General features: G+C 51.3%; 4 protein-coding genes across 8 annotated transcripts; 3 read left to right on the forward strand and 1 right to left on the reverse strand.

Annotated features, from left to right (window-relative positions):
* Positions 1-1,734: 1,734 nt before the first annotated feature.
* Positions 1,735-5,329, forward strand: aldh3b1 (aldehyde dehydrogenase 3 family, member B1). 2 transcript variants are annotated; one of them, XM_028986788.1, is made up of 10 exons: positions 1,735-2,421; positions 2,696-2,858; positions 2,931-3,041; positions 3,214-3,334; positions 3,464-3,549; positions 3,616-3,697; positions 3,782-4,174; positions 4,255-4,421; positions 4,582-4,681; positions 4,768-5,329. In XM_028986788.1, exons 2-10 carry the CDS (start codon positions 2,697-2,699, stop codon positions 4,965-4,967), a joined length of 1,422 nt encoding a protein of 473 aa, XP_028842621.1. In that variant the 5' UTR covers positions 1,735-2,421; position 2,696; the 3' UTR covers positions 4,968-5,329. The 2 variants fall into 2 exon arrangements, with proteins under 2 accessions (XP_028842621.1, XP_028842622.1); XM_028986789.1 differs by having other exon boundaries at positions 1,735-2,391.
* Positions 5,330-5,710: 381 nt separating this feature from the next.
* On the reverse strand, positions 5,711-7,178 carry clpp (caseinolytic mitochondrial matrix peptidase proteolytic subunit). Its single transcript, XM_028986802.1, has 7 exons — positions 7,117-7,178; positions 6,936-7,037; positions 6,800-6,871; positions 6,632-6,728; positions 6,373-6,560; positions 6,130-6,235; positions 5,711-6,048 (listed from the first exon to the last, which is right to left on the reverse strand). Exons 1-7 carry the CDS (start codon positions 7,126-7,128, stop codon positions 5,822-5,824), a joined length of 804 nt encoding a protein of 267 aa, XP_028842635.1. The 5' UTR covers positions 7,129-7,178; the 3' UTR covers positions 5,711-5,821.
* Positions 7,061-9,926, forward strand: LOC114794321 (guanine nucleotide-binding protein G(I)/G(S)/G(O) subunit gamma-5). Of its 3 annotated transcripts, none has more exons than XM_028986806.1 (3): positions 7,311-7,357; positions 8,561-8,763; positions 9,327-9,926. In XM_028986806.1, the coding sequence occupies exons 2-3, from the start codon at positions 8,671-8,673 to the stop codon at positions 9,450-9,452; spliced, it is 219 nt and encodes a 72-aa protein (XP_028842639.1). In that variant the 5' UTR covers positions 7,311-7,357; positions 8,561-8,670; the 3' UTR covers positions 9,453-9,926. The 3 variants fall into 3 exon arrangements, with proteins under 3 accessions (XP_028842638.1, XP_028842639.1, XP_028842637.1); XM_028986804.1 differs by lacking the exon at positions 7,311-7,357 and having other exon boundaries at positions 8,583-8,763; positions 9,327-9,453; positions 9,714-9,926; XM_028986805.1 differs by having other exon boundaries at positions 7,061-8,763.
* A 132-nt stretch (positions 9,927-10,058) lies between these two features.
* On the forward strand, positions 10,059-16,386 carry carm1 (coactivator-associated arginine methyltransferase 1). 2 transcript variants are annotated; one of them, XM_028986787.1, is made up of 16 exons: positions 10,059-10,320; positions 10,904-11,026; positions 11,101-11,207; positions 11,291-11,395; positions 11,478-11,588; positions 11,655-11,832; positions 12,054-12,144; positions 12,223-12,304; positions 12,380-12,465; positions 12,542-12,631; positions 12,709-12,846; positions 13,075-13,164; positions 13,361-13,473; positions 13,554-13,631; positions 15,643-15,711; positions 15,780-16,386. In XM_028986787.1, the coding sequence occupies exons 1-16, from the start codon at positions 10,101-10,103 to the stop codon at positions 15,917-15,919; spliced, it is 1,821 nt and encodes a 606-aa protein (XP_028842620.1). In that variant the 5' UTR covers positions 10,059-10,100; the 3' UTR covers positions 15,920-16,386. The 2 variants fall into 2 exon arrangements, with proteins under 2 accessions (XP_028842620.1, XP_028842619.1); XM_028986786.1 differs by having other exon boundaries at positions 10,901-11,026; positions 15,780-16,385.
* The last annotated feature ends 229 nt before the right edge of the window (positions 16,387-16,615 follow it).

A 16,615-nucleotide genomic window follows, 5' to 3' on the forward strand; every position in this document is an offset into this window, starting at 1 on the left:
AAGGACCTCAACAGCTACAGGCCGGTGGCTCTGACAACCCGCCTGATGAAGACCCTGGAGCAGCTGGTCCTGGCTCAGGTTCGACCCCTGGTGAGCTCATCACTGGACCCACTTCAGTTGGCCTACCGGCCTGGCACTGGAGTGGATGATGCCATTATTAACCTCCTACATCGTTCCCTCTCTCATCTGGAGACCGCTGGGACCACTGTGAGAATCATGTTCTTTGATTTCTCCAGTGCCTTCATCACCACCCTTCACACAATCTTGAGGGACAAGCTTTATCCCAAACCTGAAACACTTTTCCATTCCATGCAGGCATGCACATCGAGGCTTGCCACGGGGCTCAAAGCAAAAAATATGTGTCATGTCCAACATATTTATGAATGAATTGAATGTATCGCTATCTAGACACTTGGTCATCAAAACCACATGACTGAAACGACCTATTTCAACTTTGCATGTGCAAGGCCACCAAGTGCTTGGTGCAGTACAGCGCATAAAGAATCCTTTATTGCTGTTGTGGTTTCAATACACCAAGGACAGGCAAAAACTGGCCATCAACTGTACACAAGCATCACAAGACAGGTCAGGAAGACCAGAAATATGAGAAGGATATGAGAAGAACAGAAAACGGAATCACATGTGGAGAGAGGCATCTGATCCTGTAGCCACTGGAGGTCCACGCCCCTCCACGCTGGGGCTATGAATAGGGAAGGCCAAAAAACTGATAGGATGGGTTGTTTGGGTTTCCATACGTAAAAGCTGTCCTCCAACCAATGTTCTCTGCAGGGCTGTGACCTTCTCCGTGATGGCATCTGATTTGCGATTGATCGACACAGTCTGAGCGGCAACAGCTCTGCCCTGGTGCTTGCTCTCAACTATGCTACTTACAGTGCAAAATCACACCGTAATCACAACTTTTGTCAAAAATAATTAAAATCTGTCTCTGCTCTCAGGCTCCTCACATCCTGGTTTGTTGTCTACATGGTTTGTTCGGTTTTACTATTCGATTTTGCTCTTCATGCAGCCCAGTTTGTCTGTGTCACGTTCAGTATGAAACTTTGTTTAAATGCTACAGGTAGCGGCAGGTTCCGGAGAAACGCTGTTTCTCTCTACCATGCAGCTGAAATAAAACTCAAATTCCACTTCAGTGGTGTGATAACTAAAGCCGAAGAAAACTGGCTTCCGTCTGGGTGAGAGCTTCGCTGTCCTGGATGCAGGACATTGTCTTCCCTCCTGCCTCCCTGCACTGGAACATGTCACTCATTCTGTTCTTGATCCGCCAAGCCCACTAAACATATTGATTTTGTCTGATTACAGTTTTGTACAGTATTTTTACACACTGTAAACACCCCAAGCGGACAAGGTGCCACTGAGGAGCAGTGTGTGGGGACGGTGTTTTGACCTTCTGATTATGGGTCCACCTCCATACCTGCTAGGACACCACTGCCTCAGGGTCGCTTTGAAATACTATGAAGCCTCTGAGTGTGCGAAGGGCGGGGTGGGAAGAACCACTCGGATTGGGTAATACCAAGTATTTGCCAGGGGGATGAGTAGCATTACCTGATGAATAAAATGCTATTATTGTAAATTATTAAAGAAAATCTTATGTAATAATAATAATTCAAGACAATGAATGTATTTATTAATTGAAATGATGTGATTACATTGGGAGGGTTATATTGGCTGGATCTGATTTTGAGGGGTGGGGTCATGACCCCCTGACCCCCGGAAATGACGCCTACGTGTGAAACAACTGCAACATTCCTACCAACTGTCACCCACTGAAGTTCTACTATTTCTACCATTTTAATTGTATTATTAGATGGTTTTCTTACTGGGCTGCTGCTAAAAAATCTGCTTTCGTTGTTCGTCCCGCATTACGACTCACGAGTCCCAAACTCGCCAAACCCGATTTAACCGAATCAGAATCCGGAAATCCGGACAGTCGCGCCGAGAGCAGGTCGAAGAGAAGGTCCGAGAGAAGGTCCGAGAGAAGGTCCGAGATAAGGTCCGAGATAAGGTCCGAGTGGAGGTCCGAGAGAAGATCCGAGAGAAGGTCCGAGAGAAGATCCGAGAGAAGGTCCGAGTGAAGATCCGAGTGGAGGTCCGAGTGGAGGTCGAAGAGAAGATCCGAGAGAAGGTCCGAGTGGAGGTTCGAGTGGAGGTCGGAGAGAAGGTCCGAGTGGAGGTCGGAGAGCAGGTCCGAGTGGAGGTCGAGAGAAGATCCGAGAGAAGGTCCGAGTGGAGGTTCGAGTGGAGGTCGGAGAGAAGGTCCGAGTGGAGGTCGGAGAGCAGGTCCGAGATAAGGTCCGAGAGCAGGTCGAAGAGAAGATCCGAGAGAAGGTCCGAGTGGAGGTTCGAGTGGAGGTCCGAGAGAAGGTCCGAGCGGTACGGGTGAAGAAGTTAAGAAGAGCTGCGGTATTTTACCATAAAACGTTCTATTAACATGCGATACTGCAGCTTTTAAAACTTGTTTAACAGAGTCGAAGTGAAAATGAAGATTTAAACTTGTCGTTCCTTTATATCTGCTTCACACGCAGATATAAAAAATCTATATTTACATAATTCACACATGAACAGATTACTGATTATTGCTGCACATTCAACTGTCCTGACCTGCAGTATCTAGTGGATGGAGGTTTATTGGATATTGGTGTTCAGCGCTTGATCAGGACATTTCCTTCTGTGTCAGGATGGAGAGCCACGGCAAAGTGATCGACAGGCTGCGGACGGCCTTCCGCTCCAGAGTGACGGTTCCTCTGGAGTTCCGTCTTTCCCAGCTCCGATCGCTCCTCTCGCTGATGGAGGAAAACGAGGCGCAGATCTTGGAAGCTTTGCACAAGGACCTCGCCAAGGTGCGTGTTCTTCTCCTGCAACGTCTTACTTTCTGGGCGTCGCTGAGCTGCGTTAACCCGCCTGCTTTACAGCCCAAGTTTGAGGCCGTCCTCTCGGAAATCGAGATGGTGGTGAACGACATCTGCTATGCCATCGATAACCTGAAGTACTGGGTTCAGCCGGACTATGTGGGCAAAAATCTGGTGAGACGCCATGAGACATTCTTTGTTTCGAGATAATCAGTGCGTCTTAACTCCAGATAACCTGTGAAGGTATTCGCAGTAGGACCCGCACGTACACGCCATTTCCAAATTCTGCTGCTTTTAACAACACGTTGCATGTCCAAATGTGTCCCTCCCTCTGTCTGCTTCAAAGGCTACAAAGCTGGATGATTGTTTTGTGCACAGAGAGCCTTTAGGTGTGGTTCTCATCATTGGCGCTTGGAACTACCCTCTCCAGCTGGTCCTCTTACCCCTGGTTGGTGCGATCGCTGCAGGTAGATCTCGTCCCTTCTCAAAGCATAATGAACCTCAGCATGTATTCCCACACTCTGCTCGTTTCCTGTTTTTAATGTCTATATCTGTATGAATCTGTATCATTAATTGCTTCCATTTTAACCTCCCAGGAAACTGCGCTGTTCTCAAGCCGTCTGAGATCAGTCAAGCAACAGAAGCCCTTCTGGCTGAACTGATCCCCAAATATCTGTCTCAGGTGAACCTGACTTTGTGAAGTTCTATATGTCCCCAAAACGTGTCACTGATGTCCTGACTTTTCCAGGAGTGCTTCTCAGTGGTCTGCGGCGGAGCAGAAGCGACCGCGCGGTTGCTGGAGAACCGATTTGACCACATCTTCTACACCGGTACTTGACCTGGTTGTTCTGAGCGGCCGTTCCGTGGTCCCGCCTGAGCGTGTGAGGTGACGTTTAGTCTGTCGCTGTCCCCAGGCTCGCAGGCCGTGGCTCGGAGCGTCCTGCAGGCGGCCGCCGTTCACCTCACGCCCGTCACGCTGGAGCTGGGCGGCAAGTGTCCCTGTCTCCTGTACGGCCAGCTGGACATCCCTGCCGCGGCCAAGAGGCTGGCGTGGGCCAAATACTTCAACGCGGGCCAGAGCTGCGTCGCCCCCGACTACGTGCTCTGCAGCAGGCAGGTCCGCGACGTCCTCCTGCCCGCCCTGCAGCAGGCCCTGCACCACTTCTATGGGCCTCAGCCGCAGCGAAGCGTGGACATGGGACGTATTGTGACTGAACGGCACTGGAGTCGTCTCATGGACCTGCTGGGACGGTCCGGAGGGAGGGTGGCGATCGGTGGCGAGAGCAGCAGGGAAGAGAGGTACATCGGTGAGTGGAGGAGGGAGCATGGGCATGAAAATACTGAATAAAAAAACCTTCAACTCGCAACGTGTCCTCTTCCCGTCCAGCTCCTACTGTGGTGGTGGATGTCCAAGAGTCTGATGCTTTGATGCAAGAAGAAATCTTCGGTCCCATCCTTCCAATCCTAACCATCGAGTCACTAGAGGAAGGTATCGAGCTCATAAACCGCAGAGAGAAGCCACTCGCCCTGTACGTCTTCTCCGATGAGTCCAAGGTGAGCGGTGGAACTTTTATATGAGACACGGGCACTCGTTTCATTAATCTGATCTTTTCTTTAGTTTGGAATAAGTGTCCATGTTGCAAATGCGCTAGATGCATTTTATCAGTTCCTAAAATGGCTGCAGAGAGGGACATTTCCAGATCTTTCTTGACAGGCAGTGAGCACCGTTCTGGAGAAGACCAGCAGTGGGGGGTTCTGTTCCAATGACGGCATTGTGCATATGACTCTACCTGGCTTACCGTTTGGAGGAGTGGGTGAGTTCTTTTCAGAACGCTGGAGATGACCCTTCATTGCTGACCAGAGGGTCGTCAGTAACGGAACTTGGCGTGTGGTTGAGCAGGTGCCAGCGGAATGGGCAGCTACCACGGCCGCTGGAGCTTCGAGACGTTCAGCCATCGGCGCGGGTGCATGCTGCGAGGCTGGGGCCTGGAGAAGATCAACGTGCTGCGATACCCGCCCTACAGGGACGGCAGCCTGAGCTGGCTCCGCTGGGCCACCACCACCAAGAAGAAGGGCTGGTCAAGCTGCTCCGTCATGTGACATTCCTGCCGAGATTTCAGCCTTGTGGCTTGTACGGCACGCCCTGCTTTAAGCCCGTACAATCCTGACTGGGTCGAAGGTCATACCCATAGTGGCTTTTAGGTTTTTTTCCCCTCTTTCTTGACATTTACTTTTATTTTATTCATTTTCTCAAATTAGCCCATTTTTAAATCATTGATCACTAATATCTGTAAATATTCACCGGAGGTGCAGAATTATGTGCACAATGTTGTGTGAGTAGAACCTAGAAGGTCTCCTCTTCAAATGAACAAATCTACTGCAACCCTTCTTTTTAATGGCACACGTCATGCTGTTTTAACTCTAACATCGAAATAAAATCATTTACTTAACTCTTCATTTTACATGAATCAAGCTCAACTCTTTCCAACTTTAAAATGAAGGCTACTGGAAAAAACAACTCTACTTTTATCATTTTGGTAATAGTTGTATTTTACATATGCATTATTAATCACACTTCTGCAAATGCATTCCCACGAATGGTGAATGATTCATTCCAGTACAATATAGTAGCCTACGAACCAGAAGACCAGGTTCAAACCCCACTTACTACCATCGTGTCCCTGAGCAGGACACTTAACCCTGAGTGTCTCCAGGGGGGGACTGTCCCTGTAACTACTGACTAAGTCGCTCTGGATAAGGACGCATTCCTTGCAGCATTCTGACTTCAAGCATGAAATCCTGTTCTACATTCTGTAGAACATCTACAAGCAGAACGGCTCCGATTCTTTAGAAACATCAAATTTATTCAAACATGTTGAATGATTAACCAAAACCAAACGCAGTCCTCATCAGAGACGATGAATCCGGGGGGACACAGCGGTGCCGAGGCTGGTTCACGGCTCGGGCTTGTAGGACGAGGGGGCGTTGGCCCCTGCTCCGCCCTTCTCAGTGCTTGGCGCCTCAGGCATGGCAGGGGAACCTGTTGGGCTGAGCGGGTCCTTCTGGACCAGTTCGGGCTCATCCTGACCCGCTTGGGGCGGGTGGACCAGGACACGGTCAATGATGCCAAAATCCTGTGCCTCCATAGGGCTCATGTAGCGGTCTCTTTCCATCACGCTTTCTGGGGAACAGAAACGGACAAAGTTGTCGTTCGTACACCAGTTGCAGCATCAACGCCCGCAATACAACAAGAAGCCGTCACCTATGGTCTCCAGGAGCTGGCCGGTGTGTTTGCAGTAGATATTGTTGATCTGTCTCTTCAGCTTGAGGATCTCCTCTGCCTGAATAGCTATATCCGTCGCTTGACCCTACGAAGACAGAAAGAATGAGATGGAATTCACAGACTCGCGTCCCTGCATGAAACACTGCAGCACAGCACACAGTGACATGGTAAAACATGTCCTCTGTATTGAACATCATCCTTGGTGAGATCTTATTTTCCCACCCTGGCTCCTCCGGACGGCTGGTGCACCATGATCCTGGCGTTGGGGAGCGAGTGCCTCATCCCCGCCGTGCCCGCAGCCAGGAGCAGGCTGCCCATGCTGGCGGCCTGGCCCACGCACCAGGTGGCGATGGGGTTGAGGATGTACTGCATGGTGTCGTAGATGGCCAGGCCCGCGGTCACCACGCCACCTGCCGGACAAGCAGGACAGGGATGGCTGCGGCTCTGCGGGACAGGCGTCCCGCCCGCCACCTGGCCTCACCTGGACTGTTGATGTACATGTGGATGGGCTTGTTGTTGCTCTCCGACTGCAGGAACAGCAGCTGGGCGATGACCAGGCTGGCCACCGAATCGTCGATCTGGGGTGGAGGAGAAGCGTGTCAGCGCAGCGTCAGTGGGTCCATGGTGCTGGACGGTGCGGTGGACTTACGGGACCCATGACGCAGATGATCCTCTCTCGCAGGAGCCGGGAGTAAATGTCATAGGCGCGCTCCCCCCGTCCCTAAACAAGCAGAGGAGTAAAAGCGGTGCGGACAGCAAGCGACAAGTCCGCCACCAAATCTCACCGTCTGCTCCACCACGATGGGGATGAGGGGACTTCTCCACGCCGCGCTGCGGTGGACCGTCCGACGTCCTCCGAGCGAGGACACCCCGAGCTGCAGCACTCTCTAAAGAACAGAACAGAGTCCGATCAGACCCCCAAAAACCCCCAAAACCCGAGCCCACACTTCACAGCACAGCACCGACCCGCATTAACATGACGAACCCCGAAAACCGGCGGAAACTCGGCGCACTTCCGGGCGCAAAGAGCGGATACACGCGAGAAGAGCGACTCTTCACTTCCGGGGCACACGCGCGTTCAAAGGCAGGTCAAAGTCAACTTTATTGTCACCACATACGGACGCAGAGAGACGAGAGTGTGAAACTTGCAAAAAGACAGAATAACACACAACATGGTGCGGCGACATAAAACCACACAACAGAGCAGGTCGGCAAGTAGCAGCAATATGACAGTATATCAGAGGATGGAGTTATTCAGCATATGGTGTATGTAGTACAGTGACAGGACATTGATAATAATGATCATTTACATTTACAGCATTTACCAGACGCCCTTATCCAGAGCGACCAAGTGTCCTGCTCAGGGACACGATGGTAGTAAGTGGGGTTTGAACCCGGGTCTTGTGGTTCTCAGGGCTACTACCACCCATAATAATAGCACAACAGCACAGTGTGAGGTAGTGAGAGATTAAAGTGGTCGTGGTTGAGGCCAGATCTGCCCCCTTCATGATAGAAATGTTTACATTACACACGTAGAATATAAGATTGTTAAACGAAATAATGAAGTATCTGTGGATATTGATCATTATACCTGAACCATATTTCAGCTCTCAGTCAGAGAATAAGACAGATAGCCATTTCTATGCTGTATTACTAGACGCATACTACACACAGCACCATTTGTAAACCATCAATTTTACCAATAATTTGCTTTTTTAATGTTTTTATAGTATCCTGGAGCATTAGATGGGGTATTTAAAACTATGCTAATAATGTGCTAATGCTCGTGGGAGTGTTTTGCATTACGTTCATAATTACTGTTGCTTAATCCTACATTTTCCTGTGAAAATCTCTGTGAAACAGAATACTTGTTTGTGAAGAAGAGACAGCGAACTTGTGACTTTATAAAAGGGCTATAAATAAAGAAATTAGAGATAGGCCATGCCACATGATCACCCTGATCCCATGATTCTGATCAAAGATCAGAGAGCAGGAAATGTAGGGAAAGTCATGAAAAGAACTCTTCATGAAGGTTTTGTTGCATCCCTTCTTTATGACTTAATACACTTTATATCTTGATGATATAATACATGATATTCAGATCACGTTACGTCACCTATTAATTATTCAAATGCATAATTTTGTAATTGTCAATTCTCAGTCACTGTCTCCTCACTTTAAGCCTCATATGAAAGTTTCCCACTTTTGTAAATTTCCCACCTTATCTTATATAACTAAACTATTTTTACCAGCCTGTATTAGTAAAACTCTGATTCATTCACTTTCCAGACACGACTCGGCCCTGCTCAGGGTTAACGAAGCTCCATTCACGTGCATAGACATTATTTATGTCATTTGAGCCTAAATGAATCCCACTTTGCTTAATTGTTGCCCTCATTTCTCCCCTCAGACCAATTAGTGTGTTGAGACAGGAGCCAGAGGAATGTAGGGGGCGCCGCTGAGCAGCAGGGACTTAATGTGGCTGTGATCGGCTGCGGTTCCTGCTTTCCCCTGGCCGTCATGTCCAACAACAGCGCGAACAGCAGCAGCCTGGTGATGGCACAAAGATCTGTGAAGCAGCTGAGGCTGGAGGCCAGCGTCCGCCGCATTAAGGTAGGGACTGTACTTCAGGACGGGGTCCTCGCCGCTTGCACCTTCTTCTTTTTCACTTGTTCAGCAGCCGAGACTGTGGATTACAAGTTAAAACAGTCCTCGGGAACCATGCCATACTTTTTACCGGAATGTAATGTCGAGAATTTCTCAGCATCTGGGTGTTTTTTTATGGTGGCTGCACAGAGCTGCTCTCTGTTAATCGCGGCTTTGTGACAATGGCTCAATTGTCCCCTAACAGAGGGACCGTCAACCTACATTCTCTGCTTTTCCTGACCTTCCATTTTATTTTAATGGACCAATCTTTTTACAATGTACACTGACACTGAACGAGCCCAATTTACACCAAATATGAAAAAATGACAATTCTATTGTCATATTCGTAACAGCTCTTGAAATGAAACATGGCATATCATCAGTGTTATCCCTTAATGGGGCAGTGGTGGCCCTGTAATCAGAAGGTTCGAATCCCGACCCACCAAGGTGCCCACGGTTAAACACAGAGGACACGTTTCACCGTGTCACCATCACTTCATCTTCACTGATGTCACCCTCCTCGTGTTTAGGTCTCTCAGGCCGCTGCTGATCTGAAGTCATTCTGCCTGCAAAATGCGCACAAAGACCCGTTACTGATGGGGGTGCCATCTAGCGACAACCCCTTCAGACCCCCCAAATCCTGTTCGCTTTTCTGAGGTACGTTCTTCCCCGGCTGTCCTGGACTTTTATTGTGTGAGACACAGACGCTTCTGACACTTGTCTGTATAAAACTAGATTTAGCTTGATTCACGTTATATATGTGTTGTTATTATAATCGATATGTAAAGATATTAGTTCTGGAGTTAAACATGCACTTATTAGCAATATTCAGAAATCACAAATGGAACATGATGAGAACCCTTCTTGGATTTCCTTTCATACGTATTTAACCTGAAACGCTGTGCTCTTTTCTGCAGTTGTTGTCAGGGTTCTGGGAAAGAAGAGTAAATCCTCCCGTTTCTGCTCTTCTGCTTAAAATGTGCAGGTTCAGGGGATTTTCTACTTCTGACTTTTTTTGCATGGTTTAAATGTCAAAGTTCTGATTGTTACCTTGTACCATTTATATTGTGTTTAAATGATATATTACCCTTTATATTCTTCTTTCACATTAAAAGTTCGCATGAAAGGAACCAGGAGAAATGTGTATCTGTTCATATGATATGTAAGTACGAGATCTTAAAAGCCGTTTAAATGCACGCAGTCCCGTCTCTGACCGGGAAGGACACAGAACGAGGAAGCTGCAGAATGCAAATGTACAACCTTCTCCGCGTTTAAAATGTGGAGTAAACTCAGGCCGGGAATGAATGAATAAACGGCCGCAGTTCCCGCCGCGGCCGCACGGCGGCGGTAGAGGCCCCGCGTCCCCGCGTCCCAGATCGAAGATGGCGGTGTCCGTGTTCCCCGGCGTGCGGCTGGTGTCCATCGGAGACGCGAACGGAGACATCCAGCGGCACTCGGAGCAGCAGCCGCTGCGGCTGGAGGTGAGGACGTCGCAGGACGCGGCGCTGCTCAGCCTGTCCAACGGTGAGTAGAAGACGGCGGGGTGTCCCGCGTCCTCCTGACGTCACCGCCGTGCGTCTTTTCGGGATTTAAATCGATTTGTTGCTGGACAGGAATGATTAGTTGGAGGGTCTGAGCTGGAACCCAGCTGCTAGAACAGTAGAACCCAGGATCCGTGTCCAGGTCCAGGTCCAGGTGATGTGTGGTCATGGGTCCCATGCTGCTGTCCTGTCCTCTGGGACGCTCGTCGTGTCCCTCTTCGTTTCTGCTTCTGAGGGTTTTTAAACTGCATGTGGAAGCTCGGGCCCTTTGTTCACCTCCGGGACATTTTGACGCCTTTTCTGAGACCCTGTTTAAGGGCGGAATGAGCTGAATATTTTATGGTGGCTTCCAGTCGCTCCACTGGTGCCACCATCTCGCAAGGTACCAGGAGATAATGTATCTGGACTCTCCTCTGCCTTGGAGATGACGTGGCTGAATCAACCTCCACTAGATGTCTTCTAAAGATCATGATGGGGCGAGAGAGGGAGGAGAAACGTGGCTTCCTCGGCCCCGCGGTCCTCTACTAAGGATGTCATTTCTGCTGCTTGTCCCTTGTCCACAGCAGAAGAGACCTGCGTCTTCAAATGCTCGGTGTCGCGAGACACCGAGTGCAGTCGGGTGGGGAAGCAGTCCTTCATCATCACGCTGGGCTGCAACAGCGTCCTGCTGCAGTTCTCCTCCACGCCAGGTGAGGTGTTCTTCTGGAGGTCCTGGAGATTTGCAGATGTAATTAGGTGGTGATTCTCGTCCTCCTCGTTCCAGAGTTCTCTTCCTTCTACAATGTCCTTACTAACTGCCGGGGACACAAAGGAGAGACGTCGGCGTTCAGTGAAAGGACCGAGGAGTCGTCGGCGGTTCAGTACTTCCAGGTTCATGTCCCCAGTCTTGAATGGACGCTGACGTCACTTCATCTTGTCTTCATATCAACACCCGCGCTTGACCTCTGTTGCAGTTTTATGGATATCTCTCTCAGCAACAGAACATGATGCAGGACTACGTGAGGACTGGAACGTACCAGAGGGCCATTCTGCAGAATCACACAGACTTTAAAGACAAGGTGCAGGCTCCTTCAGTGTCTTCTGTAGCTTCTGGGTTGTCCATTCACCAGGAGGGAATTTGACCCTGACCTGCTCCTGTAGGTGGTGTTGGACGTGGGCTGTGGCTCCGGGATCCTCTCGTTCTTCGCTGCCCAGGCCGGGGCCAGGAAGGTCTACGCCGTGGAAGCCAGCACCATGGCTCAGCATGCAGAGGTAACATTTCCTCATCATCTGAATCAGATGCAAAGCTCTGGACACACCTACCCATCTATCTTTCAGCTGCTGGTGAACAGCAACCGACTGACTGAGCGGGTGGTGGTCATCCCTGGGAAGGTGGAGGAGGTCACTCTGCCCGAGCAGGTGGACATTATCATCTCAGAACCCATGGGCTACATGCTGTTCAACGAGAGGATGCTGGAAAGCTACTTGCACGCCAAGAAGTTCCTCAAGCCAAATGGTAACCGAGACTGAGACGGAGTTATGTGATTGAGACTAGTCAAGAAGTAGAAAGCTGGTGCATTGTGGGTAGAGAACGAGGCATGGCAACAATCTTGAGTAAGAAGAAAGGAGGGTAACTGCAGGACCTGGGATGATGTGGAGACGGGGAGATGGATGGATGGATGGATGAAGGTTAAGGTGAGTAATGTAATGGCACGATTGTCAATGTTCTGCTTGTAGGTAAGATGTTTCCCACTATCGGTGACGTCCACTTGGCGCCATTCACGGACGAGCAGCTCTACATGGAGCAGTTCACCAAGGCCAATTTCTGGTGAGTTCTTGTAAAGAAACGTTCACGTTCCTGTGCAGTGATGTTCCTCTCGCCGCCATTTTGATGCTTGATGCTCAGGTACCAGCCCTCCTTCCATGGAGTGGACCTGTCGGCCCTCAGAGGAGCAGCTGTGGACGAGTACTTCCGCCAGCCCATTGTGGTAGGAACCGTGGGGTTAAAGTTCACGCTCTGGAGCTGATCCAGATAAATATCTGCATTCATTCATTTTTTGTAGGACACGTTTGATCTTCGGATTCTAATGGCCAAATCTGTGAAATACACCGTAAACTTCCTGGAGGCTAAAGAGGAAGATTTATACAAGTACGTTTCCCTTCTGGAGAGTTCCCCTCAAACGTTAAAGCGCCTTTTAAACGCCGAGACGTCTTTCTTTCTGCAGGATTGAGATCCCGTTTAAGTTCCACATGATGCACTCAGGACTGGTCCATGGCTTGGCCTTCTGGTTCGACGTGGCCTTCATGGGCTCTGTGTAAGTGGTGTTGATGGTGGGAAGGTAGTTCTTCCACTGGGTTCCAGTGAGCAGTACTCTGCCGGGTCTCTCCTCAGGATGACGGTGTGGCTCTCCACGGCCCCCACGGAGCCCCTGACTCACTGGTACCAGGTCCGCTGCCTGCTTCAGTCCCCCCTCTTCGCCAAGGCCGGGGACACCATGTCTGGGACGGTCCTGCTCATCGCCAACAAGAGGTACGTTTCTGCTCATTAAATGCATTAGGGACGAGTGGGGAGCGGTTCCTCATCAACGTGGAACTGCTGGTGAAGAACATCAGATAAAACGCTCTCATCTGTAGATCTGAGGAATGATTGTAAATTCCATGTTCTCTATTAATGTTGCTTTCTCATGATAATCTTCTGATATTTAATGTAACGGCGTGTTGTCCTGAACGAGGTCCCTGTCTTCTCGTGTGCTTTCAGACAGAGTTATGACATTAGCATTGTTGCCCAGGTGGACCAGACCGGCTCCAAGTCCAGCAATCTCTTGGACCTGAAGAATCCCTTTTTTCGGTAATGGATTCATGTCATTTTTCAGCGGGGGCAGAAGTTGTGCTGCTAGTTTAGCGAGTTCCACCGTCACCGTACCTCGTACCTGCTCGTCATGGTGACCACGTTCCGCGGTGGACGTTCTGCGCCACCCACAACCTCCGGACTCTGAGCTTTTTTAGGTTGCAGCAGCGGACTCCTTTCTTGTGTGTTTTTGCAGATATACAGGCTCCGCCCCCACCCCCCCGCCCGGCTCGCACTACTCCTCACCATCTGAGACCATGTGGAACACCGGGGGGGCGTACAGCATGAGCCAGGGCATGGCGGTGTCAGGTACGTCCCCGTCCCCGTCCCCTCGTCAGAGGTCACATACTGTCCGGTGACGCATCCTGCATCCGCCTCCTTCTTCACAGGGATGCCGACAGCGTACGATCTCAGCACCGTCATCGGCAGCGGCTCCACCGTGTCCCACAACAACCTCATCCCTCTCGGTACGCACACACACACACACACACACACACACACACACACACACTCACACGCTCACACGCTCGCACGCTCACGCTCACACGCTCGCACGCTCGCACGCTCACTCACACGCTCACTCACACGCTCACTCACACGCTCACGCTCACACGCTCACTCACACGCTCACGCTCACACGCTCACTCACACGCTCACGCTCACACGCTCGCGCACGCTCACACACTCGCACGCTCACTCACACACTCGCACGCTCACTCACACGCTCGCACACACACACTCACACGCTCACACGCTCGCACGCTCACTCACACGCTCACTCACACGCTCACGCTCACACGCTCGCGCACGCTCACACACTCGCACGCTCACTCACACACTCGCACGCTCACTCACACGCTCGCACGCTCGCGCACACACACACACGCTCGCGCACACACGCTCGCGCACACACACACACGCTCACACTCACGCACACACTCACGCTCACACGCTCACGCACACACACACACACACACGCTCGCGCACACACGCTCACGCACACACTCACGCTCGCGCACACTCACTCACACACGCGCGCACACTCACTCACACGCTCACGCACACACTCACACGCTCGCGCACACACACACACGCTCGTGCACACACACACACACACACGCTCGCGCACACACGCTCACGCACACACTCACGCTCACACGCTCGCGCACACTCACTCACACACGCGCGCACACTCACTCACACGCTCACGCACACACTCACACGCTCACGCACACACTCACGCTCACACGCTCGCGCACACACTCACGCTCACACGCTCGCGCACACTCACTCACACACGCGCGCACACTCACTCACACGCTCACGCGCACACTCACGCTCACACGCTCGCGCACACACACACACGCTCGCGCACACACACACACGCTCGCGCACACACGCTCACGCACACACTCACGCTCACACGCTCGCGCACACTCACTCACACACGCGCGCACACTCACTCACACGCTCACGCACACACTCACGCTCACACGCTCGCGCACACTCACTCACACACGCGCGCACACTCACGCACACACTCACGCTCACGCACACACTCGCGCACACACACGCTCGCGCACACACACGCTCACGCACACACACGCTCACGCACACACTCACGCTCACGCACACTCACGCTCACACGCTCGCGCACACTCACGCTCACACGCTCGCGCACACACTCACGCTCACACGCTCGCGCACACTCACTCACACACGCGCGCACACTCACTCACACGCTCACGCGCACACTCACGCTCACACGCTCGCGCACACTCACTCACACACGCGCGCACACTCACTCACACGCTCACGCACACACACGCTCACGCACACACTCACGCTCACACGCTCGCGCACACACACGCTCGCGCACACACACACACACACGCTCGCGCTCACACGCTCGCGCACACTCACACACGCTCGCGCACACTCACACGCTCGCGCACGCACACACGCTCGCGCACACACACGCTCGCGCACTCACACACACACACGCGCACACACTCACTCACGCGCACACACACACACACGCGCACTCACACACTCACTCACACACTCACTCACACGCTCGCGCACGCTCACACACTCGCACACACGCTCACACGCACACTCACTCACACACACGCTCACACGCACACTCACTCACACACACACACGCGCGCACACTCACTCGCACGCTCACACTCACGCACGCTCACACACTCGCACGCACGCACACTCACTCACACGCTCACGCACACACTCACGCTCACACGCTCACGCACACACACACACGCGCTCACTCACTCGCTCACGCACGCGCACTCACTCATACACACGCTCGCGCACACTCTCACACGAACACACGCGCTCACTCACTCACGCACGCTCACTCACACTCGCTCACACACTCATGCACACGCACACTCTCACACAGTGAAGAGGAATCTGCTGTATGTGTATGATGAGGCTGATTTGATTGTCGTGCAGTGAACACAGGGATTGTGAACCACACTCACTCCAGAATGGGCTCCATCATGAGCACCGGAATAGTCCAGGGTACGTGTCTGTGTCCTTTATTGATTGAAAGTGTGAGCGAGTCATCTGACTTTATTCAAATTTTCTAGGTGCATCGACTGGCCAGCAAAGTCACAGCAGCAGCAGTGGCCACTATCCAGTGACCAACCAGTTCACCATGGGTGGCCCAGCCATCTCCATGGCGTCCCCCATGGCGATCCCTAGCAACACCATGCACTACGGAAGCTAAGACCCCCGCTGCCAGCCTGCATGAGAAGAGCCACCAAATCCCCGCCCTGTCGTCGTTTCTCCGTCCCCTGTCGCCGCGGGTGCCACCACGAACTCTTCTTCATAGAGCAGCAGCTGTTTCCCAGTCCAGCCACACGGTGGCAGCACTGATGAGCACAAACACAGAGAACCTGGCCTGGGAACTTCATGCAGCCAACATGAACTGCGTCAGACGGACTAAGATACATTTTTTTTTTGTTTGTTTTACTGCAAACACACATCTGCATGTCCTCACACACACACACACACACACACACACACTAGCAGTCCCATTGCAGTAAAAATTAGTTTGGATGGGTGTATTAGCTGGATGTCCCTCAGGATTCTGTGCTGTGGGACTCCCGGAGGGGGTGTTTGCTTCCACTCTGAGTTCAGCATAAAGGACATGTCCAGCTTGTACTTTTTTTTTTTTTTTTTTACTTTTTCTTTCACAAAAAGCAACATAAATACAAAAAGGAGCAAATTAAGTGTTTTTGGAGAAGTTCTTTTAAGTGTGTGTGTTTGTGAATGTTCAATAGTTACCAATAGACCAGGACATGTAATCCTTTTTGCAGACATTTCCTGCTCGTCCCGTTGCTTTAAAACAGATGATTTAAATCGGGTTTTAGTAATAAGACAATGTGGGTAATTGTAGCGAACAGTTACTGGTCTGAATGCA

Source organism: Denticeps clupeoides, chromosome 7 (assembly GCF_900700375.1).
Source record: "Denticeps clupeoides chromosome 7, fDenClu1.1, whole genome shotgun sequence".
In the NCBI taxonomy this organism is placed as follows: domain Eukaryota; kingdom Metazoa; phylum Chordata; class Actinopteri; order Clupeiformes; family Denticipitidae; genus Denticeps; species Denticeps clupeoides.

Coding starts and splice junctions, on each gene's coding strand:
- aldh3b1 (XM_028986788.1), top strand. CDS start 2,697: ATGGAGAGCCACGGCAAAGTGATCGACAGGCTGCGGACGGCCTTCCGC. Junction 2,859..2,930: donor TGCACAAGGACCTCGCCAAG/GTGCGTGTTCTT, acceptor CCTGCTTTACAG/CCCAAGTTTGAGGCCGTCCT. Junction 3,042..3,213: donor ACTATGTGGGCAAAAATCTG/GTGAGACGCCAT, acceptor TCTGCTTCAAAG/GCTACAAAGCTGGATGATTG.
- clpp (XM_028986802.1), bottom strand. Junction 6,561..6,631: donor CATGTACATCAACAGTCCAG/GTGAGGCCAGGT, acceptor CTTGTCCGGCAG/GTGGCGTGGTGACCGCGGGC. Junction 6,236..6,372: donor AGCCGTCCGGAGGAGCCAGG/GTGGGAAAATAA, acceptor CTGTCTTCGTAG/GGTCAAGCGACGGATATAGC.
- LOC114794321 (XM_028986805.1), top strand. CDS start 8,671: ATGTCCAACAACAGCGCGAACAGCAGCAGCCTGGTGATGGCACAAAGA. Junction 8,764..9,326: donor CCAGCGTCCGCCGCATTAAG/GTAGGGACTGTA, acceptor CCTCGTGTTTAG/GTCTCTCAGGCCGCTGCTGA.
- carm1 (XM_028986786.1), top strand. CDS start 10,101: ATGAATAAACGGCCGCAGTTCCCGCCGCGGCCGCACGGCGGCGGTAGA. Junction 10,321..10,900: donor GCTGCTCAGCCTGTCCAACG/GTGAGTAGAAGA, acceptor CCTTGTCCACAG/CAGAAGAGACCTGCGTCTTC. Junction 12,145..12,222: donor TTCACCAAGGCCAATTTCTG/GTGAGTTCTTGT, acceptor CTTGATGCTCAG/GTACCAGCCCTCCTTCCATG.